This window comes from Pinus tabuliformis, chromosome 3_2 (assembly GCF_031772625.1).
Source record: "Pinus tabuliformis cultivar Carrire ecotype Pingquan chromosome 3_2, CPIR1, whole genome shotgun sequence".
Lineage (NCBI taxonomy): Eukaryota > Viridiplantae > Streptophyta > Pinopsida > Pinales > Pinaceae > Pinus > Pinus tabuliformis.
Window position 1 is genome coordinate 258272543 of NC_142302.1, and position 24315 is coordinate 258296857.

The 24315-nt window shown below is 40.0% G+C and overlaps 1 protein-coding gene across 1 annotated transcript in view; it reads right to left on the reverse strand.

Moving 5' to 3' along the window:
* Positions 1-24315, reverse strand: part of LOC149180653 (uncharacterized) — a 435407-nt gene that overhangs the window by 23328 nt on the left and 387764 nt on the right. Inside the window, exon 8 of the mRNA XM_089413943.1 lies at positions 1875-2078. Coding sequence (XP_089270069.1) covers positions 1875-2078 — 204 coding nt within the window. The remainder of the gene's footprint in view (positions 1-1874; positions 2079-24315) is intronic.

The window sequence follows — 24315 nt, forward strand, 5'->3', positions numbered from 1 at the left end:
CATGATGAGGATAAATCTAATGAAATGGTTGGAAGCCACGAAAAATTCTCCGATGACGAAAAGAGGAAGCTGATCTCTCGGAGGAAGCCTACATAGAAGAGATATCCCTAAGATTAAGGGGAGTTTGGATGAAGAGGAGCTTCCTGGTTGAGAGGGAGGGCATAGCTTGGTTTTAAATCGAAGAATGACTTTCGAAGGATATGTTGCTACATGTGCAGTAGGAAAGAAAAGTATATAATTGAGGAATATTTTGTCAAAGATTCGATTGATAGTCCTACTGAGTTGAGGAGCAACATCTAGAAGCTAAAGTGATTTTCTAACATGACCCTCGGTGATGCCCAACAAGTGCAAATTGCCCAATCGGACCAGAAAACGCCCCAGAGTATTGATACTAATGAATTATGCCCAAATTAACCATGGAAAATTTATCCCAACTCTGGCTAAATTCTCCACTGAGAAATACCTCCTATGTAAAATGACCAAAGATGCCAAAAGTGAGGCCCGCAAGCTCTATTTATAATTTCTTGGGCTCTTCTCCCCTTGTGGTCCCCACTCTCTCTCTCTCTCTCTCTCCTAATTTGCACTTCCTTCTCTTTTCTCTCTCCTCCAAGAGTGTGAGTTCCCCCTCCTTGGGTCGAATTTCTCTTTCTTGGGGCTCCCACATTCCACTAGAGTTGCAATTTCCCCTTCTTCCCCTAAAGCCTAAAGCTGGAAATGTCCCCTTTTTCCAAAATTGTCTCTAATGCAGAAAATCAAAATTGTGGACATGACATGCTTATGTTCATAATTAGTTCAATGACCAGATAGGATTATTTGTCCCCAAATTTGTTACAATGAGTTACTGACAGGCTGACATTAGCTCTAGAATTGCTTTGCCCTATCTCAGCTAAGTTCCTCCTTGTCATAGGAAAATTGTGCTTTGTCTCAATTAAGGTCCTCCTTTCCACAAGAGATCTGCGCATGGGTTTGGTCACAGGAGGCTTGACCAAAACCAGATAAGTAACCTCAGAAGGAAGTCACTTTAACTTAGAAACTATGCCCTATTTAGAGACAATCCATCCAACTTCACTTTGTTCAAAGCTTCTTATCCTAGGCCCTTCCACGAATATATGTTGTTGCCCCTTGTAGAGAAAAATTGTACTAGAACAAAGTAGAAAGAAGAAAAACTAATTAGGGTGGAATATTTTAACCACCGAATTAGAGGGAAGGAGACTAGCTAGGGTGGGATCACCTCCACCAAAACTAGTCCAAGAGAGAAGGGTCTTAAACCCTCAGAGCCTTAGGCTCAAAGAAAAAAAGAGACAAAACGATCTAATCTAATTCATGGTCAAATGAATCCAACCCTGTTGTATTTATAGATTTCCTTAAGGGGATTTAACTTTTTTCCTTAACTAGTTGAGTGAGATTCACATCAAGCCCCAACTTTGGGCATTTTTGCCCCAGCTACCCCAAACTTGCCCAAACATTCGGTACTTTGGAGTTTCCCCTTTATCGGGGAATATAGCCTATGGGGATTGATAGACTACTTCGTCCCTTTGGCCAATTAATCCCCCAGGGACATTACAATCTCCCCTTTCCGACATTGTTCGTGCTCAAGCAATGACAAGTCCACTAGACTAATGTATTGGACCCACTGAAAAAACACCCTTTGGTATGTCTTTTAAATTTTCAAGCATGGTCTACTTTCTTGTGTTCACTTGCTCGAGGCTGCCTTTAATGAAACCATATGATTTTGAATGTGAATTGTAAGGAGAAGATGATGGATTGGGGTAATTCAAAGCCCTATCTTGGATCATAATGATTTCCTGTTGTTGAAGTGTACTATATTTGCCACTTGTTGAGGTACCATCAAGGGAAAATAATTGCAGTTGTACAAGCCATTCTTTAACTTCATTCCCACCTACTGCAAAAATTGCTTTCTTCCATTCTTCGTATTCAAGTTCATAACAACATCCAATACGTGCAATCACAATATTCCTCAATTTGCAACCACCTACATCAGGGGTAACTGATAGATATTGGCACCCTTGCTGCAAAACCTGAATAAAAAGACTTTCAACTTTAAGGCCTTTGGTATCCTGTGGTACAAACAAAGTTTGACCTTCAATTTAAATACTCCAAAAGACTTGGAATATGAAAATATCCATTGAGGATACAAATATTATTATATATAAAATGTATGAAGAATGATGATACAATTGAGAGTGAAGGTCCCGTATATATAGCCAAGAAGTACCCTTTCACGAAGAGTCATGTCTGTAGAGACATGCCTCTTTGTTTAACTAATTATTATTTAATTACATATTATTATGATTATTATTTATTATCTATATTTATTATTTTTACATAAATTATGTTCATAACATTGCCTTCCCCTTCAAAAAGCTTTGTCCTCAAAGCTTGTTGATGAAAGGACTTGATCTCTTTTTCTGCTACGAATGTCTTCTCGTCTCGGGACAGTCATCTTTGTCGATACAAGTTGATATGATCCTTGGAGTGACATATAAAATTGTCACAAATGGAAGGATCTGACCATCCTAAATTAACCTTCTGTGGAATCTTCTGATCACTGGAATTTTGTGATGAATAGTTGTCATAGGACTGGATTTTACAAACTTCAGTATTCTTTGGAACATACATTTGTTGCTTGTGTTCTGAGTGATACTGGTACGTAGATTGATTGGAAAGTCTACTCTTGTGATTCGGATGTCGATAAATAGTTCTTTTGGTTGGACTTTCCTTTATCATTTTGGCAACTTCCTGATTTCCTTCATGTCCTGCCATTGTTGAGTTGGCATCATCATTTGGAATTTCAATTGTTTGAACTGCAACATCTGCATAAGTTTTAACTTTCTTTGGTTTCTCATCTTCTTGAGTTATGATATTGATGGAATCATTATTTGTTCCTTTATTTTCAACTTGAACCATTACATCTGACGACTTCGATACTTCCTTTGTGAGAAATTCTTCTAATTTATTGTTTAATGATTTCTTATCATTTTTAAGTTTCTTAATTTGAGTGAGTAGACTTTGATTATGATTTTTGAGATGTAAGAGTTCCTCATTTTCTGAGTCAACTTTATTTTGGCATTCAAGTTTCTCGTCTTTTAAACACTTGATTTGTTCTAATAATTTTTTATTAAGGTTCTTTAAGTGTAAATTTTCCTCTTCCTTCTCTAATAAACTTTCGTTGAACTTCTCGTCAAAACTTTATTTTTCTTGTTCTAACTTTTGCTTCTTAGTTTTACACTTTTTGACTTGTGCAAGTAGTTTCTGGATATGATCTTTTAAATGAGAATTTTCGTTGTTTTTATTGGATATGGCCTCCTCAAGCTCTTTTTGCTTCTTCGATATTGAGTTTTGATTCCTTTGAGGTATTAATTTCGTAACATCTTTAAAGTCTTCTAATGAGGACATTATTGATTTTGACTTCATTGTTGTTGATTTGTGGTAGCATCAGATGTGCTCTAGCAATGAAAATTGGTAGAGAGGCTAAAGCACATAAGATCTCCAAGGCCCAGAAATGGTTTGGGGAACTTCCACCCAGTTAGAGAGATATTAAAATAATTAATATTTTTAATGGGGTTCCTAAGTCTAAACTTAGGAAAATTAAAATATTAATGAGTATTAATATAAAACTGGGTGAGAATGTTCTAAATGACATGGATCAAGCCAAAGCTAATCTTAGCCGTTTATTAGAGACTTAATCTTGGCCGTTGAAGACTCAACAGAAAAAGTATAAGAGGAGGCTTTAGGGTCAGTTGGAGATACACCAAGATTGATCAGTCAGTTCGATTTTTTGGAGCGGGGTTTGCTGAGAAAATTCGAACAAGTGATCTGAGTTGCTACGAGGGGCAACGAGTACATAGCAAAGAGGCAGAGATAGTGCTAGAGGGTCAGTGCAGTGACTAAGGAGGCTACTCAGAGGCAACAAGAGCCACGCGGAGGCAGCGAGAGACTGCACAGAGGCTAAGGGCCTGCGTGTGTGACGCAAAAGGCCAGAGAGCTGACGCAAAGAGGCAGAATGTTGACACAGAGTGTTCCAGAGCTACGCAGAGGCTAGCAGGGCTGACGCAGAGCCTTGGAGAAGTGCCAAAAGGATTTTTGTGGGGCAAACTAGTGTTAAGAAGCTGAATATATGCTTCCGAGAAGAGGTATTACTGTCGTGTAAAAATATCTGTCGGGTGAGCCATTTTGGCACCCTAGTTGTACTCAAGAATTGCTACACCGTTTTCCCGCATTGGGTTTTTCTGGGGGCGATTGTCCAAAAATAATAGTGTCCCTTGTGTGTTTGTCTAGTATTTCAGCTGCTGATCTGTATATGAACTAACGATGAATTTGTGTTTATTTTCAATATTTATATGAATAAATAATTTGTTAAGGAATAAACAAGTCGGTGAATAAACAGGATAATGCAGTAGGGATTTCTAAAGGGTAACATTTAGAAATTTAAAAAATTATCATGTCTCGAAATGTGATCATCTTTCCCTTATAAGAAAACGTCAAAAAAAAGTTATATATGTTTAACATGAACGCACCCAATTCTCTAAACCAAGGTTGACCAAAAATTATGTCAACCTCCATGTCATACATTTTTACAACACAAAATTGGGATATGCACTCATAATGATCTATTGTTATTTGTAAATCATTAATTTCATATTTTTTTCCAAAAAGATTTGTTGTTTCGCCTACATTGGCATCTGAAATTAACAGTCGATTCGCCAGATTAATATTTATGTAATTTTCATTGTTGCTTATACTAATAGCAATATTAATTTTTTTTCATTGGATAGTCCCTCTTAATATAATTAACTTATGATGTGTGATTGTAACACCCTTACAGGAAAATCGTTCGTCCTTCATCATTTTCGAATTAGGCTCCATTCGCTTTTTCGTCAAAAATGGACTTCTTCTTTAAAATAAGTGCCCTTTTCTTTTATAAACTTGAACACCTTTATAAATTCCTTTAACTTTTATTTTCCTCAATTATATATTTTTCCCACTTAAAAAAAAGCTAATATAGCTCCATTATTTAAATAAACTGCACCTTATATTTATTATAATTCTTTTAAAAAGTATTCTTCCTTTGTTATAACTCGGTATCCTGATGTCTCTTTATAATTCTCAATTTAACCCTTTATAAACTTAATATATGGATCTTTTAAGTAACCTTTTATACTAATACCCACTTTGTACTTATATATATTTTCAATAATTTTATGACTTTAGCTTTTCTTTAAAATACCCCTTTATAATATAATACTTATCTTTATATATCTTTTATTTATAATCTTTTTTGTTTTCTTTTTGAAAAGTTACAACCCTAATGAAAAGTGGCTATTCACCTCTTTGGAATATAATATAAAATATATGTCTACTTATGTGCCTTTGACTGGTTAATTTTCTCTGCATAAAAAAGTAAAACTCACCATTCACATAAAGAGATTTTGTGTTCCTTTTGTTTTTCTTTTATCTTTAAAATACCATGGACAATTACCATGGGTTTCTAAAACCACGAGCTTGTAAACCACTAAATGAAAAATCAAGATAATATTATCTACTCTTCCTTTTCTTATGTATAGTTTTAAAGATATTTGAAAAGATTCCCTTTTTACTTTGTCATGTACTTTTTATCAATAATGTAGAATCTTTATATATATATGAATGTTCTCCTTCAAAATTTACCTCAGACTATTTTTTTTTTACTAGAATAATTGAAATGTGAATGGCCAAAGGCTTTTTTTTATTTTTTTAACTCTTTTCTTTTATAAGTGGCCCAGAGCATGACCGAAAATGGAGAAACTCCAAACTCTGAGCGAAATGCTTCAATTACACAACAACAAGGTTGATGGGAGGTTGATGGCCAAAGACCTGGTGATCAGCGAATCCTAGCTCTGATACCAATGTAACGAACAAAGTTCGATCTTCAATTTAAATACTCCAAAAGACTTGGAATATGAAAATATCCATTGAGGACACAATATTATTATATATAAAGTGTATGAAGAATGATGATACAATTGAGAGTGAGGGTCCTGTTACCTGTATATATAGCTAGGAAATACCTTTTCACAAAGAGTGATGTCTGTAGAGACATGCCTCTTTGTTTAACTAATTATTATTTAATTACATATTATTATGATTATTATTTATTACCTATATTTATTATTTTTACATAAATTATGTTCATAACAACCTGCCACCCACTGACCCACCAAATGGAAATATATGGGCAATTAGTAGTTCTCCACGAGCATCTGTCCACACAAAAATGAGCCATTTCCAATATTCAATCCAACCATAACAAAAATGAAGACTTGATGCCTTTTGGTTCCTAGGTCCTAAACAGTGAGACTCCAGTCCTTTTGTAGCAGTGCTTGAACCAATATCTCCTGGTCCAATTGAATTTGAAGGATGAGTACTCCCACTTGCATCATCAGATATGGTTCTTAAATTCTTACTGGATTCGGAGCAGCAACACTAGTCAAAGGGTTAGAAACAATGTTATCCAAGAAACTAGGTTCTACCAATATAAATAGTGGATCAAATAGGTAGCACTCATCATCTTGGGAAGGAAACCCTCCAGAACTGTTGGAATCACATGCAGTTGACTCTCCCTGCCTTGTTGTTAATTTTAGATAGGGCTATATTGCTCTTTGTTGTAGATAATTGCATTTTAAACTTTTCATCATTTAAATATCACATTCACCCCATAACATCTTAACATCATTAGCAATTATGTAGAAAGAACAATAACATCAACATCACAGCTGAACATAGAGGAACAACAGAAGAAAAGCATGCACAAAAGGGCCACCGGGATTTTTGGTCAGAGACCAAGGCAAAAACCCTACAAGGGGGAAAACCATGCAAATTCTTCTTCTATTAGACATTCATCAATTGTTCAATTGAGATACAAAGTACATCCATAGAGAGATACATCATTATAACAGGCCTCCTAGGGCCAGTTCAAGTCAATTCACAACTCCAATTGTGAACTGACTTCTGATAACCAAATTAGTCCAAGAAATATTCTGCCATATCACTGTTGTCTATCCTATTATACATTATTCATCATGAACCTGTCATCATGTATCAAGAGTAAAGTTGGTGTAGATCACTGTCAACACGGGCACTGTAGATCATTGTCAACACAATGGCACTGTAGGTAACTGTCAACACAATGGCACTGTAGGTAACTGTCAACACAAGGTCACTGTAGATCATTTTCAACACAAGGACACTGTAGATCACTGTCAACACTAGGTCACTGAAAACACAAGAGCATTGTAGATCACTGTCAACACAACTGTAGGACACTGTCAACACAAGGGCACTGATATAAGAGTAGGGTTTTCACTATCATAAAAGAGTCTAACTCACTGTCCCATATATCAATGTTTATTGTCACATATGATTATATATTACTATCATGTATGCCTTTGTCTCACTGTCATGATAAAGGTCACTGTCATATGGAAGATTTCCATACATTCAGGGTCACAAACATTATTACCGTTATACAAATCATGCTACAACATCACTACAAAAAGACTGTCATATAATGTTATCTCTAAAGGGTGTCCTGTAGAATATCTAACAAATTACTTCCATGGCAATCATAAGTTCAAGAGTCCTGTAGACATTCATATAAATAAAACTGCCAACATGTATATGACTAAGAGAATTTCTATAGAAGCGAACCACTGTAGTAGAAAATACGAACTACAGGGATTATATTGCAACAATAGACTCTTTGCGCAAATATCAGAGATAAAGAACGAGATCCTCCATTATGCGAGTCACAAGGTTATCATAATGTCATGCAATTCCTTTGAGACATACCTCGGAGTATATTATGACAATGACATTGTAATCGCGGAGAATAATATATTTATGCTACGAACCACAAATCATTAGATTGAGTCCTAAGAGAAGTAAAACGATTCTGCAGAGAATGAGATTGAGTCACCATAACTGAGATCGATCTACAGGAATCTTGCGAACTTATGTAAATGAGACAATCATTGTAATATAGATACCTAGCCTCAGCGAGATGTAGAGATCTAGATACAAGCCTCAGAATCTCACTGTTGAAGCATGCATCTGTTAAGCGAACTTCAGAACCATATTACGAGTCTTAGATCCATTGTTGTAGCAAGCCCTTGTCCACCATACGAACCACAATAGTCATAGACTAATGCAAGCTTCCACAGATGTGAAATACCTCAGATGCGAGTTTTTCTTTCCTTGCTGAATTGACAAGAATAGATGCCCTATTTATAGTTGTCTTCATATATGAAAGGTCGTGTCTGTTGGAGTTAGACCGACATCAAAAGCTGACTTGAGTTGGAGGGAATCCATAATTCAAATTCGAATATGCTCAAAAATATTCTCCACGAACTTTAATGTATGCTTGCCCAAATTAATTTTGTGCCTTACAAAATAATAATGAGAGATGTGCCCAACACATTAATATTAATTTCTTTTACCCAATTAAGAATTCCACTTTGGGCAGATGGGCTTCCTTAAGGGCTTTAGGATTTCTCTTTGGGAAATTCATCCCGAAGCTACCCATATTTCAACACTCCCTCTCAGCTAGTGATGAATTTTCATCTGAATCATAAACCTCATCTCAGATGTACATGTCACAATCTCATCTTATCTCATTGAAGAAAAAGTAGGGGAGGTCAATCCTCAAAGCCCTACTAGTTACTAAGTCAAGTCTCATGACCCGCATGCTAGTTGCATCAACGAGATATCCATCTCAACTCAGCTTGACTCTCCCTTGATCATCAGTTCAACAATGACATCTCAATCTAAAGAAGACGAATCATCATAGGGGAGCTCCAGCTACCACCCTATCAACTTGGTCATCGTCATAGGGGAGCATCTGACTTCGACTCTATATCCAATAATCAGTTCAGTCATCTGAAGAAGAATCATCAAAGGAGAGCATCCAGCCTCCACCCTATCTCCACGGACATCATCATAGGGAGCATTCGGCTTCCACCCTATTTACCACCACCTATGGGTAGTATGCATAGGATAAAATTTTCTCCAAGATGGTCCTCAATCGGCAGCCCCTTGCAGCCACCAGAGAGTTTGATGTGCCATTATTTTCGCCACCTGAGCCATCCATGTGGTCCCTCGCCCACCTATTATGATCGTATGTATGAAGGTGGGCCTCCCGACCCCAAAGGTATGGCTTTTCATTGGTGTAATTGAGTGATTTTTCTTACTTATCATGGACACTTATGGGCATGGATTGGTGGGGGAATTCGGTGAAAAGAGTGGGCAAGGTCTGTACTCATAGCTCTTCTACCCGATTTGGTGGTTAGTCGTATATCCTAGTCTTGTGGAATCTCCTTTACTGGCCACAAGCTTTAGGGTTGGCTCTACATGGGAAATATCGATTTTAGTAGCATGGTCCCGTTTCTCGACATAATATATACCTTCGCTCATTTTAACCACAATCATCACTTTTCCCATCCAGGTCCACATGTGTCCACTCGGTCCAGATAGGGTTATCCTCCCCCTCCCCTCCTCCTCCCCCTCCCCTTGTCCACACTCTAGGTCGAGCCCGGAACAATGCCCCAGAGGTTGATGTTGCTAAAAAAAAAGAGAGCATAATTTGGCCACTCTCAATAGTAAATGCACGACAAAATGCAAAAGAGGGTTGAGACATACCAATTTAGCGCATGGGTAAAAGCCAAACATGAGATCTACCCCTCATTTATGGCCATAGCCCTGGTTCCTATGGGCCCTAGATGAGCCCCCTCCATATTAAGGAACCCATGATTGTCCCAACCCCTTGTGGGCAATGAAATGCCCCGCCTTAAAAGGGGGTACCTACTGTTATATCTTACACATCATGTTCTCATCCCCTGGAGCCCCGAGCAGTTATGAAGAAAAATCAATCAAAGGCAAAAGTCATATGGAGAGGGGTGGAAAAACAAAGGCCAGGGTAACTTATGTACCAGGATTTCTCCCTCCTGCACTCATATACCGAGGTGTGGGCTTCCCCTATTATAGCTACTCTTGTAGCATGGCACGTGGCTTGGAGCTTTTCCCCTGATCCCCAGTCAATTTCATCATTATATCACATGCCACCTACCACTTGATGAATGTACCATGGTCATGTCACCCCCTTTAAAGATTGAAACCACTTAATAGGGTCCTTGGTTAACCCCCTTCTTGAGTTTGGAGACACCTATACATGCCAAAGCCCATTATGGAAGGGCATGCCACTATGAAGTGCCCACTTGATTCCCTGACCTGTAAATTCTTTTACTTGATTATTCTAATGATTTGTTGTACTAGAGGGCAAGGGGACACATTAGATCTTATGCAGGATTGCAGGTGTGTCTGCATTTGGGTTTGGTCTCCCTCAATGTTTTAAAACTCTGACTCGGACTCCGACTCGTCCGAGGGTTGACTCCGACTCTGACTACGACTCGATATCGACTCGGCCAGCTTGATTTCAATGACTCGGTCATCGTAAAAAATACATTAAATATTTATTTTTTTTATAAAAAACATAATTTTAAAGATTTTCATTCATGTTTCCAAACACACAGCATTATAATATAGATGGAAGACAACATATGATCAAAGTAGGCTCATGAATATATCCATTATATCAAAATGGCACCCAGTGCACTGTCCAATGGCAATACATACATGATCAAAGATTCAAAACAAAAAACACATAACCAAGGAGGCTAGAAATGGCCTCTACAACAAAAGTAAACTATGACCAGACTCCAGTACTACTGGCTAGTAGCTACTGCCAGAGGAGCCAAGATCATGTCGATCAATCTCTGAATCATCATCAGACTCAGACAGGGGGTCCCATGTAGAAATTTTTGTTTTCCCACTCTGGTTCTCAGTTTCACCTTATTTCTCCCATGTAGTTAAATGCCCTTTCCCATAACCATACATTCAACAAGCTGGAAAAAATAAATTTGCTGAAAACACAAATTCTGGAAATTTTACAGAATGCTGGAAATTGCAGAAATAAAAATCAGCAGTAACAAACAGCCATTAAAACACATTTAAACACAGATATTTTTGGTCAACTTGACCCTGGAAAAACCCCCTACAACTCTTGGGGAAAACCAGTTTGAGAGCTCTTCTTTTATTTCTGAAAATGCCTTTTTACAGAGAGAAAATTTTCAGCAAAAATCAGCAAAACAAATTTTTCCAGCAAGCAAACTTATCTGTTTTTTCAGCTAACAGACAATCTGAAAATGTGTTGTACGAGCTGTACGGACGTACGGACTGTGCAGACGTACGGACTGTGCGGACGGCCGTACGGACTGTACGGACAGACCTCGAAAACCGTGCAGAAAATCGCCTCCTCGATATTCGTGCCTGAAAATCAGTTTTTCCCTGTTTGCTCACAAAAATCTGCCTTGTTTCTGCTTGTTCTTTGAGCTGTACGGATTTGTTGAAGTGCTGCCTTGGTATGTGTGCCAAACTGCTGCCTCTTTCTCCTCCTTGCTCAGAAATCTCCCTTGCTCTCCTTCTCCCAATCTGCTCATGAAAGAATGAATGATCTTTTCCTCCCTTAACCCAACCCTAAATGACTTTTGGGTGATCCCTAAATCCAATGGCTGAAATAGATTTAGATCAATGGCTGAGATTAAATGCTCATTTAAATCTCACTTTCTATTTTTTAATTCACCCCACTTTAATAAAGACCCACTTAGTCATTTATTTCCAAAGTCACTTTTCCTTTCTAATTTTTCATTGACTTTATAAAAGTCACTTTAAAATTAGACTTAGTAACTTTATCACTTAAAGTCACTTTTAAATTAGATTTAACTTTATAAAAATTATAAAGTTACTTTACGAGAAAAATTAAATTCTTTTGGACACTTTTCCCTAGGCCAAAGATCAAGGCCTTAGGGAACCACCTGTCCTCCGGTACCGAATTTCAACACCCCATGGCTCCTCCTCCTCCTCATCATCATCTCCAACTGCAACTGTAGAAGTGGTAAAACTAGCAAGTTGTGCAGCAAATGCAAGCTGAGATAGAGAATATATGCGGCTGCGCTTCTGTCGTGGCTGAGCAGAGGAAGCGCCTGCAACTGGAGTCCTTGTTGGCTGTGAGGCTGAGGCTGGTAGTACAGGTGGATCGGGATCTGCATTCAACTGAACATCATGTTCGAGTGATGCCTCCCTATCTATATCAAAATCAAGATCCTCATCAGGATCAAACTCTGCTGGATGACTCTCCACTACCCAATCTGATGTTGGATCAATGTCTTCCAACATAATGGGATCTAAATCAGGTCTTTTGTTCAGCAATTGGTTTCGTCTGAGCCGGAGGTTGTGTTGGACATAGACTAGATCATACGTGAGATTCTTGATCATCAATCTCAAACTCCTCGGGTTGTTCCGAGCCTGTGGACCTGCTTTTCATTGTGGACCTGCTTTTCATCGATGAGTGCCACCTCGTAACCTTAGACTTCCATTGCTAAAATGGACACCAAGTTCTTCTTGCGATCAGGTACATAAAAGAGATTCTGTAAATGAATTGAGTTACCCCCATTCAGTTGAGGGATAACATTCCCAACATCCTTTCCGGGATAGGTGGCATCGGCTCCAAGTATAATCCCACGATTGTTTCCATCTCTACCAAATTAGAGAGTGTACCCATCTATCCGATGGAGTGCCTTGAAGCACTACAATCAATAAGCCAGATTCCCAAAGAATCTAAAAGAGAGGGCCAATACAAGATAACGCTTCTTTATCTTATCAGAAACAACATTTGATTCTTCATACCTGGGGTTCCTTACTTTCTTTGAAGAGTCGGCCATGTCCTTGATGACCTACATTACTTATTGATCATTGAAGATGTCCCTGGAATGATTATTATCTTCATCAAGAGATGTGTCTCTGCCATTCAGACACTCCTTCACATAATGGCCGAACTTATTGCAACCAAGGCATCCGCCTTTCCTTCCACCCTTAGATCTGAACTTCCCAATGAAGTGATCTTTAGGTAGGCCATCAGAAACTTCTGTTGTGCCATTCTGATAATATTCTCTGCTTCGACTCCACCCTTGGTGAATTAGAAGAGGGATGAAGAACCCATTGATCCTTTTGTCCTGTCCCAACTGTCTTTGGTGATTGCTCTTTCCCTCTTGCTTGGGCATTGTCTTCACTTCAGCTCTGATACCATGTAAGATTAGGTATGTTCTATGCTAGAGCAATTTGTTTCAATTTTAGTTAACTCAATATCTTTTCTTGATCAGCAATCACATCAGCTTTAAAGTAAACTGTAGATAGAACATAAATATAAATCGCAGAAGACAAGCCAAGACAAGAGAACACAAGATGTGGTGCTAGCCAGGGACAAACCCCACAATGTGGGGAAACCCTTGATTAATTCTTCTTTTATGTTCTTCATAATTCAGCAAAGAAAGTGAGACAGATAGTACGTTTACAATAGAATTCCATACTTCACTTTTGATATCGCATGAGATCAGTTGAAGACATATTGCTTCAACTGATTCTCTAAGGTGACTCCTTCACCTATCTTAGTGCTGCATCTCGTCCATTTGCTACACCTTACCGTGTAGCACCATCATGCTGCATCATGCTGTCTCATTCATCATCATGCTGCCCTTTACTAACATGCCCATGATGCTGCATCTTTCATCATCATGATCTGAGACTGTTCATCCTTTGTTGTTCATTGTGATAGGGTTGCTACAGATATGCTACCTACAGCTGTTCATTGCTGCTACAGGTATGCCACCAATCTATCACTACTGTTCATTACTGTGATTATGGTGATATCAGGATCAAGATTGTGATCCTTGTCCCTGTCCCTTGTAGCACGTCAAGTTAGCATCATAATTAAATCTGAGAGCTACTGAAACTTCTTCCATGGTTTTGTGATACATCACGTTGAGGTTGCTACAGGTATGTCATAGTGAGGACAACAGTAGATCACACGCTGATTTATCTACTTTATCCATCCGAGGGCATCATCTTTATCACAGGGATGTCGAGAGTAGGTTTATCTAGGTTCTGCTGCTCCTTATACCCATTCGAGAATGCAGTCGAACCCTAGATCTATCCCTCATAAAAATGTGGATTCATTTTCTTTATGACTGCGGCTCCATGCCTGGACTGCGGCTCCATTACCTTGACTGCTACTTCATTCTCTTAACCGTGACTCCATTACCATGACTGTGGCCTTTGTTACCCTTACTGCGGCTTTATCACCATCACTGTGGCTACGTGCATTGACTGTGGCTTCATATATTGATCCAATACATAGATTAAGCTGCGTCCATATAGAAACTAACTGCGTGTAAGGATCTATGCCCTGTGTATAATTAGGGCATCACGTTGACTGTATAAATGTCACCATGAACAACGTATAACCAGCGTATGAACGTAACCATGAACAACGTATAACTGTGTCTCCATGATTTGTGCATAAGTGTTTCTATGAACTACGTATTAGTGTCTCAATGACTAGCGTATTAGGCCTCTCCTTAGCAATGAATTAGAGCATCACTTTGACTGTGTATAGATGTCTTCATGACTGCGTTGGATTAGGGCATCAGCTATAGCTAGGACATCATACTAGGCCAGCATATTCTTTAGTGTCTCTCCTTTTCCAAAAACCCAAGACATGGAGAGGAGATCACATGAAGAGTGTGTCAAAATGACTTCAAGTCCTCTATTTATACTAAAACGTAGATGATGAATAGACATGTCTATTGGGCTTCAAAGCCTACATAAGATGCTAGCCAACTTGACAATATGTCTTATAACACAAATAAATTCATAACTCCATCAATACTTGTCGAAATCGGATGATCTTTAGATCAATCCTACACCTCTCGATGAGAGGGATCCAATAAAAATATCAGCTGCTATAAATAAGATGACCCACATGGAGTTTGGCCGTAGTTGCTAATTTTAACAAATGTCCATCGGGAAAACCCTGCCTCTCTCTCTCCCTATAATGGGTACAAGTGGCCAAACTGTGTTGCAAGCCCTAACTCTGTATTCCTGGATGTTGAAATTTGGTACCGGAGGATAGGTGGTTCCCTTAGGCTTTCATCTTTGGCCTAGGGAAAAGTGTCCAAAAGAATTTAATTTTTCTCCTAAAGTGACTTTATAATTTTATAAAGTTAAATCTAATTTAAAAGTGATTTTAAGTGATAAAGTTACAAATCTAATTTTAAAGTGACTTTTATAAAGTCAATGAAAAATTAGAAAGGAAAAGTGACTTTGGAAATAAATGACTAAGTGGGTCTTTATTAAAGTGGGGTGAATTAAAAAATAAAAAGTGAGATTTAAATGAGCATTTAATCTCAGCCTTAGATCTCAATCTATTTCAGCCATTGGATTTAGGGATCACCCAAAAGTCACTTGGATCACCCAAAAGTCACTTGGGGTTAGATTAAAGGAGGAAAAAGAGGAAAAGGTCATTCATTCTTTCATGAGCAGATTGAGAGAAGGAGAGCAAGAGAGCAAGGGAGATTTCTGGACAGTGAGTTGCGGAGTTTCAGCAGTGGAGTTTCAGCAGAGCGGAGTTTCAGCAGCGGAGTTTCAGTAGGGCGGAGTTTCAGCAAGTCTGTACAGCGGAGTTTCAGCAGGGCGGAGTTTCAGCAAGTTTGTACAGCGGAGTTTCAGCAAGGCTGAGATAAGTTGTAAAAGTTTGCTTGCTGATTTTTGCTGAATATTTCTCTTACTGTAAAAAGGCATTTTCCAGAAATAAAGAAGAGCTCTCAAATTGGTTTTCCCCAAGAGTTGTAGGGGTTTTTTCCAGGGTCACATTGACCAAAAAATTAAAATCTCAGTGTTTAAATGTGTTTTAATGGCTGTTTATTACTGCTGATTTTTATTTCTGCAATTTCCAGCATTCTATAAAATTTTTAGAATTTGTGTTTTCAGCAAATTTATTTTTTCCGGCTTGTTAAATGTATGGTTATGGGAAAGGGCATTTAACTATATGGGAGAAATAAGGAGAAACAGAAAACCGGGGTGGGAAATGAGAAATTTCTACATGGTATCAGAGCTTGAGTGCTGCAGGACAGTTTGGAACAGCAAAAGGAAAAATTACAGCTGCTGATTTTTCACTTAAAAAATTCCAGCAAGCTGATTTTTTCATAAACAACAGTTTTATCTTTACTACAGTAGTGCTATTTTTCAGTTTTAGGACAACGGGATGTCATTGGAATTGAGGGTGGAGGATAGGCTGGATGGGCATACATATTACAGCGTTTGGAAGGAGAGAATGCAGAGTATCTTTGAGGAGGCAGAAGTCTGGGATATCATGGTGCATACCACACAGAACCTCGTTGTTGTGCCTATTGATGCTACTCAGTTGATAGCTTATAATAAAAAGAACAACAAAGGTAAGATGCTGATTTTAGATGGAATCAAAGACCATTGCATTCCTCATGTGAGAAGAAAGAGCAATGCCCATGAGATGTGGACAGCATTGTCCAATCTCTACCAGAGTACCAATGAGAACCGGAAGATGGTCCTGAAGGAGAAGCTGAAGAACATTAAGATGGGTAATGATACTGCAGTTGGATATCTCACAAAGATTATTAATGTGAGAGATGAGTTGGCAGCGATTGGAGAGGCCATTCCACCCACTGAGTTGGTGCGGATTGCAGTGAATGGCCTCCCCCGTTCATGGTTGAACTTTGCTGATGGGGTTTGTGCACGTGAGACCCTTCCCACATGGGAGAGGTTTTGAGATGATTGCATTCAGACAGAGATCAGGAAAGGTCAGCTTGGGGCAGCCAAGCCAGTTGAGCAGGATGAGGATGTAGCACTGGTGGCAGGAGGCAAGAAAGGAAAAGGGAAGAAGCAGGCTTCCACAAGCAGTGGTGGGGGCAAAGGCAAAGGTAAAGGTAAACAGGGGAACACACAGAAGGACTATTCCAAGGTGAAGTGTTGGAATTGTCAAAAGATGGGACACTATGCAGTTGCGTGTCCGGAGAAGAAGAAGAAGGGGAAGAACCAGGACGTGGCAGCTTTAGCAGAGATTGAGGACTTTGCAGGTCGTTTTGACCGGGAGTTTGCGTTCACTACGTGTGAGTCCTCTAGTGCAGGATCACCTGCCACACAGGTTCAGAGGGAGCATGCTTTTCCCTCGATTAGCGGAGCATCTTCAGGTATCTGGTATGTGGACAGTGGGGTTTCACGTCACATGACAAGAGTCCGTGAGTACTTCTCAGAGCTTTCAGAGAGTGGCACTGATATAGAGGTAGTACTCGGTGATGACAAAGTTGTTAGAGCAGTCAGGGTGGGGACACTGACATTTTAGAGGGAGTCCAAACCTCCCTTGAAAGTGTCAGATGTTCTTTATGTGCCAGGGATGAGGAAGAACCTCATATCCGTCTCAGCTTTGGAGGACAGAGGATATGAGGTACTGTTCAGGGGAGGACAGGTGTTGATGTATCCCAGGGGCACTCCAGCTGATTCAGCTAGAGTGATAGGTGTACGCCATGCAAAGGTGTACAAGTTTGCATTCCAGTCCCTTTTGGCATTGAGCAGTAGTACCGACAGTAGAGCTAGCAGTTCTAAGCTGTGTGAGATTTGGCACCGCAGGATGGGACATATGTATCATGGAGCCTTGAGGACATTGCGAGAGATCACTACAGGTGTGCCAGATTTCAGTACTGATCACTTTGATACTTGCAGGGGTTGTGCGATGGGCAAGTTTGCCAAATCCCCTTTTCCCAGCAGTGACAGCAGAGCGACTGGGATACTTGATTTGATTCATTCCGATGTGAGCGGTCGGATGTCTCGTGTTTCCTTGAGTGGATATGAGTACTATGTTTTATTCATTGATGATCACTCCAGGAGGACCTGGATTTATTTTTTGAAGACCAAGAGTTAGGTCTTCAAGCGGTTTCAGGAGTTCAGAGCTCTTGTGGAGACACAGACAGGTCGAAAGATCAAGTCCCCGAGGTAGGACAATGGAAGAGAGTACACCCTTGGAGAGTTTGTTGACTATTGTGCGGAGGCAGGCATTAGGAGGGAGTTCACTGTTCCTTACAACCCCCAGCAGAACGGAGTTGCAGAGAGGAAGAACAGATCCATCATAGGGGCTGCCAAAGCCATGTTACATGATCAGGGGTTGCCATTGTTCTTGTGGGCAGAGGCCTGCAACACAGCTGTTTACTTGCAGAACAGGAGTCCGCATCATGCCTTGGGGCACATGACTCCGGAGGAGGCTTTCTCTGGGAAGAAGCCTGATATTGTTCATCTTCATATCTTTGGATGCATTACATACTCCTATATACCCAAGGAGAAGAGGACCAAACTAGAGCCCACCGCAGAGAAGGGTATCTTTGTGGGCTACAGTGAGACCTCAAAGGCCTTTCGGATTTACATTCCTGCACAGAGGAGTTGTTGTCAGACGGGATGTGAAGTTCGAGGAGGACAGGGCCTGTTGACCACTACCGGTCAACTACCCATGCAGTACACCCCCCTTTTCTTTGCAAAAAGGGGTAGCACCTGATCGACGTGTCCGTGCCATCCTGCAGTCATCAGCAGCTTGATCATTTTAATTGTAAACCCAGTCTGCATGTATAAATTTGTAAATAATCTTAGCAGATGTGAGTCATGTCTGTAAATTTCCTAGGTGGACCTAATTTTCTAAGTGATAATCTACGTCCCGGAAGGTTTTTCGTCTCACCGATCCATGATCGGCAGAGTTTTCCTTCAGCCTGACCCCAAAGCCGGGATGGATTTTGTCATTAGAATTTTAGGAGAATCCTAGTGCGTTAATCTGCTAGATTATAGTTGTGTCGCAGAACTGGGTGGTTTATGAGGGTCTATGATAAAGGGGTTTTCCCCCTTAAGATGTAAATTGTAAAAGTCATGATGTAAAGTGTCTTGAGGGTTGGAAAATGTTTTAAATCCCCTCATGAGTCCTAAGTCCTAGGTCCTAGGAGATTTTTTCAAAGGCTAAGTTCGAGGATCCATTTTAAAATAAATTAAAAATTAAAAAAATTAAAAAATAATAATAATAAATAAAAAATAAAATATAAAATATAAAATTATAAAATAAAGCAAAAACCCTAAAATAATAAAATAATAATATTTTGAGTGAATGCATGTAAAATATCATTTTTTAATAAATCGACGGATGAGATTAAGAGATGTCTTGATTCTCATCAACGGTCGAGATCATTTCGACATGGATCACTCGAACTAGCCGTTGGGATCATTTCCTTTAAATAGGGTGCTAGGGGTCATTTCAGATCATCCAGATTGGATCTGTGAGTCTTGTGCTGAAGAAGCTCTCTTGTAGTTCATTTTTTGTGCAATAAAGAAGACTTTGGGGTTAAAAATCTTGCTGGTGTTACTCTTCTGAAAATGCTGTAAGATTGTTCTATTTGTTCTGCATAATTTTATTTTCAGCCATTAATGATAGCTTAATGAAGATTGATCTAGGCACAGGTATCTTGTCTGATCTTTGAGGTTTGAATGATAGTTTAGATCCTGAAATATATTGGCAGGTATCTCCATTTGATCGGGGTTTCACTATTGTTTTCTCCTTCTATGTTGATGGTTGATTTTAAGCTGTGCAGGGAATCCTTTTTTCAGATTACCAGGTGTTAGGGGAAGTTCTCGGCTGAACTAGCCAACTCCCGGGTTGTGTTTTCTGAAAGAGCCCAGCCAGTTCTTGATCCCGGGCTTATCATTCGAAATATTTTTATTGAATACATGCAGGGTTTTCTGAAGCGTTCTACATTAAAATATTTTTTCTGGAAATATTTCTGTTATTATGGCTAAATCTGGCTGTTGAGGGGCCTAAGTCTGTAAATTAATTAACTTTTTGGGGTTTCAAATTTTGTTTTATGCACGTATTATGTTAGGGTTTTTCTTTTCTCTTGCAGAAAACAGGCACACATGATCCAGAAGAATCTCTAGGGTTCATTTTATAAAAAATTGTTCATTTGCAGACAAGAGGTTCTCGGAATCATGAAGGCGTTCTCTTGTGATCACGCACAGTAAATTTCAGGATATGGATTTTCGATTTGTTTCCACATAAATCGTCACACTGATCGTTATTCTGCTCAAACCCTCCATCATTCAAGGGTGATAGAATTTTGGAACCTGAAGATTGATTTTTCTTTTAAAATTTCTATCAGTGGATGACCTGTTCTGCTTCACGTGGTCATAATCTTCAAGCTGCATACCAGCCATCTGAAAAAGCAAACCTGCGAGGGCATTGGCTGAGTAAAACGTTTTCACTACGCCTGGCGTTCAAAGAAAATAGCATTTCTGCGTGGAAGCTCCATTTTTCAGCGGATCACTGTCGTTTCCTGGCTGTTACCACGTCAGGCTTCAAGTGAAAAAACGCGTAGCCCCTCAGCGCTGTTAGCAGCAACGCACACGTCCGTTTGACCTGCGTACAAGCAACCAAGACGCACTGTAAGTATACACGAGCCAGGTAATTTCTGCGTTTTTTCATCTTCAATAAATCTCAAATCGATTTCCATTACCACCGTCACCATTCCGCACATCGAAATTTCTCTGCGCGTTCAATCTTTGAGCTTTTATCAGGGGTTTTCTGGTGGGCGTCAGGGAAATTTGCTTGGTTTTCGATACACCTGTTGGCAAGCCGAAGTCTTTGCTGCCTTACGCACAACCTCATCTCCCTGCAGCTATCATTTCTCACTGTATCATCCATCTTCTCCACGCAAAACTCTCCCGCAGGCTTCTCGAACCTCTGCCGTCAGTTTCGATCCATTTGAAATCGCGTTTTCATGGAGCCTTCTTCTGTCGTTGTTTTCATTTACGCTCATTCAATTATTTCATAGATTTTTATGTGGTTTAGTTTTAGTTTAGTTTATTAATTTAGGGTTTAGTCATAGTTGAAATTTCATCTTTTTTTTTAGGATTTTAGTTTTATTTTAAATAGTTTATTTTTTTTTGGCAAAAAAAACAAAAATCGGATAATTGTTTGTATTAGTTTAGTTTTGTGATTTGAATTAATTTTGTTTAGAATGATCTTTAACGTAGGTTAATTTTAGTTCTAGATTTTAATTCAATCTAAATTTTATTTTTTATTACATATAGTTAGATTTCATTTATATATATATATATATATAAAATCTTTTTGCCAGATCCAGTTGTTCTCGGGAAATTATCTGATGTGGAATGAATGTTTATCATTTTAGACAGATCTGCGCGTAAATGATTTTTTTTAAGATTTGCTGCATATGGTATCTAGTTAATGATTCATGACCTTGCGTGGTTGTTTAAAGCTTTGATCGAAATTTTTTTAATGGATATCGTTATTGAGCTTTGCCCATTTTAAGAACGTTGTTGTTTCAATTGATATCCTGCGTCGTTCTAGCTTTCATGATAAATGCTTGCTCTGCATGGTTTATATTGTTGCAGCATTTGATAATTAAACGATTAAATACTTACTCCACAAGGCACTGGGCTTTTAACTTCTAAATCCATCTAGTGCTTATCATATCGTGTCTCGTGTCTCCCAAACCAACTGGTCGATAGTTGGTCTTCATCACCTCATAGGGTCTACCCCCGTTAGCCGCGGGAGACAGGCTTAAACAGAGAGATCGGGGATCAGAGTGACAGCCCCTGGTTTGAGCATTGTCGTGACAATCTGTGCGACAACAGGGCCTTTAGGAGGTCACATGAGTTAGAGTATTTGGATCAGCCAGACCCTCAAAAGCAGTTGAGTCAGTCGCAGGGATCCAGTGGGTAGGGATCAGGAGGATCAGGAAGTACATCTATGAGGATGTCAGGTCCATCAGTGAGCAGTGGCTCACCGAGCCAGAGTGGTGGTGCTCTGGGCAGCATGCAGAGCAGTTCACAGAGCAGTGCACTAGGGAGTCCACTGATGGACAGTTCACACGATACCTCAGCTTCTACAGGTTCAGGTGCAGGCAGGAGGACAGCAGACAGACAGTCAGGAGTTCAGGCTCCTGATGATGATGAGGAGGAGGAGTTTCATTCTCCGGTGGGAGAAGTGCGCTCAGGGAAGAGGAAGCCCAAGTGGCTTCAAGACACCTTGAGAGATGCCTCATCTGTTGCTGAGCCGAAGAGGCCGGTTAGAGAGAGTAGACCACCTGAGAGGTTTTGCAGCGATATGGCGATGGTTACCAGCATCCTCCACTCTGAGCCTTCTAGCTATGAGGAGGCAGCTAGCCAGCAGGTCTGGAGAGAAGCCATGCAGGAGGAGTATTCTTCTATCATGAAGAATGATGTTTGGGAGGTGGTGCCGAGGCTTGAGGGCAAATCCATGGTTACTTCCAGATGGCTTTACAAGGTAAAGCATGCTGCAGATGGCAGCATTGAGAAATTCAAAGCAAGGTTTGTGGCTAGAGGGTTCTCCTAGGTAGAGGGAGTTGATTATGAGGAGACCTTCGCTCCCGTGGCTCGATATACTTCGATTCGCTCCATTATATCGATAGCAGCAGAGATGGGTTGAAAGATCCACCAGATGGATGTGAAGACTGCATTTCTCAATGGCTTCATATAGGAGGAGGTGTACATTGAGCAGCGACAGGGCTTTGAGGTGCATGGGAAGGAGTCCCATGTGTGCAGACTGAAGAAGGCCCTTTATGGCCTGAAGCAAGCTCCCAGAGCTTGGTACTCCAGGATAGATACATATTTGCAGGGGATGGGTTTCACAAAGAGTGAGGCAGATCCGAACCTTTACTTTATTGTGATTGGTGAGGAGCCTCTCATTTTGGTGCTGTATGTGGATGACTTGGTCATTACAGGTGCAGAGAGACTCATAGAGCACTGCAAGAGAGATCTTGCGACGGAGTTTGAGATGAAGGACATCGGCTTGATGCATTACTTTTTGGGCTTGGAGGTGTGGCAGGAGGAGGGGCATTTCTTCATGGGGCAGGGGAAGTATATTGTGGACATCCTTAGCAGATTCCGCATGGAGGATTGTAGACCCATGTCGACACCGATGATCATCAACTGGAAGAAGCTTCATGCTTCGGATTCCGAGTTGGTGGATCCCACATTGTACAAGCAGCTGATTGGTTCCTTGATGTATTTGGTCAACACTAGACCAGATATCTATTTTGCAGTCAACACGATGAGTCAGTTTATGTGTGAGCCTAGGAAGGTTCACTGGGTGGCTGCAAAACACATTTGGCGGTACTTGCAGGGGACAGTGGATTATGGTCTGGACTACAGGCAGGGAGATGGAGTGAGATTGGCAGGATACACTGATTCTGATTGGGTAGGTTGTGCTTCTGATAGGAAGAGCACTTCAGGGTGCTGTTTTGGGTTGGGTTCAGCAGTAGTGTCATGGTTCAGCCGGAAGCAGCAATCAGTAGCACTGAGTTCAGCGGAAGTAGAGTATATGGCAGCCAGTCTAGCTAGTTGTGAGGCTATCTGGCTTCGCAAGATGTTGTTTGGCTTATTTGGTCAGCTGTTGAGACCTTCAATGATTTACTGTGATAATCAGAGTTGCATTAAACTCACGGAGAATCCAGTATTTCATAACAGGTCAAAGCATATCGGGATCAGATATCATTTCATCAGAGACTATGTTCAGAAGCGAGCCGTGAAGCTTGAGTATATTTCCACTGATGAGCAGGTTGCAGATATTCTTACCAAAGCCTTACCACGGGGCAAGCATGTCTACTTCAGAGACAAGATGGGTGTGGTGAGGAACACCTTCCTCGGTAAGAGGGAGTGTTGAAATTTGGTACCGGAGGACAGGTGGTTCCCTTACGCTTTGATCTTTGGCCTAGGGAAAAGTGTCCAAAAGAATTTAATTTTTCTCCTAAAGTGACTTTATAATTTTATAAAGTTAAATCTAATTTAAAAGTGACTTTAAGAGATAAAGTTACTAAGTCTAATTTTAAAGTGACTTTTATAAAGTCAATGAAAAATTAGAAAGGAAAAGTGACTTTGGAAATAAATGACTAAGTGGGTCTTTATTAAAGTGGGGTGAATTAAAAAATAAAAAGTGAGATTTAAATGAGCATATAATCTCAGCCTTAGATCTCAATCTATTTCAGCCATTGGATTTAGGGATCACCCAAAAGTCACTTGGATCACCCAAAAGTCACTTGGGGTTAGATTAAAGGAGGAAAAGGAGGAAAAGGTCATTCATTCTTTCATGAGCAGATTGAGAGAAGGAGAGCAAGGGAGCAAGGGAGATTTTTGGACAGTGAGCTGAGGAGTTTCAGCAGTGAAGTTTCAGCAGAGCGGAGTTTCAGCAGCGGAGTTTCAGCAGGGCGGAGTTTCAGCAAGTCTGTACAGCGGAGTTTCAGCAGGGCGGAGTTTCAGCAAGGCGGAGTTTCA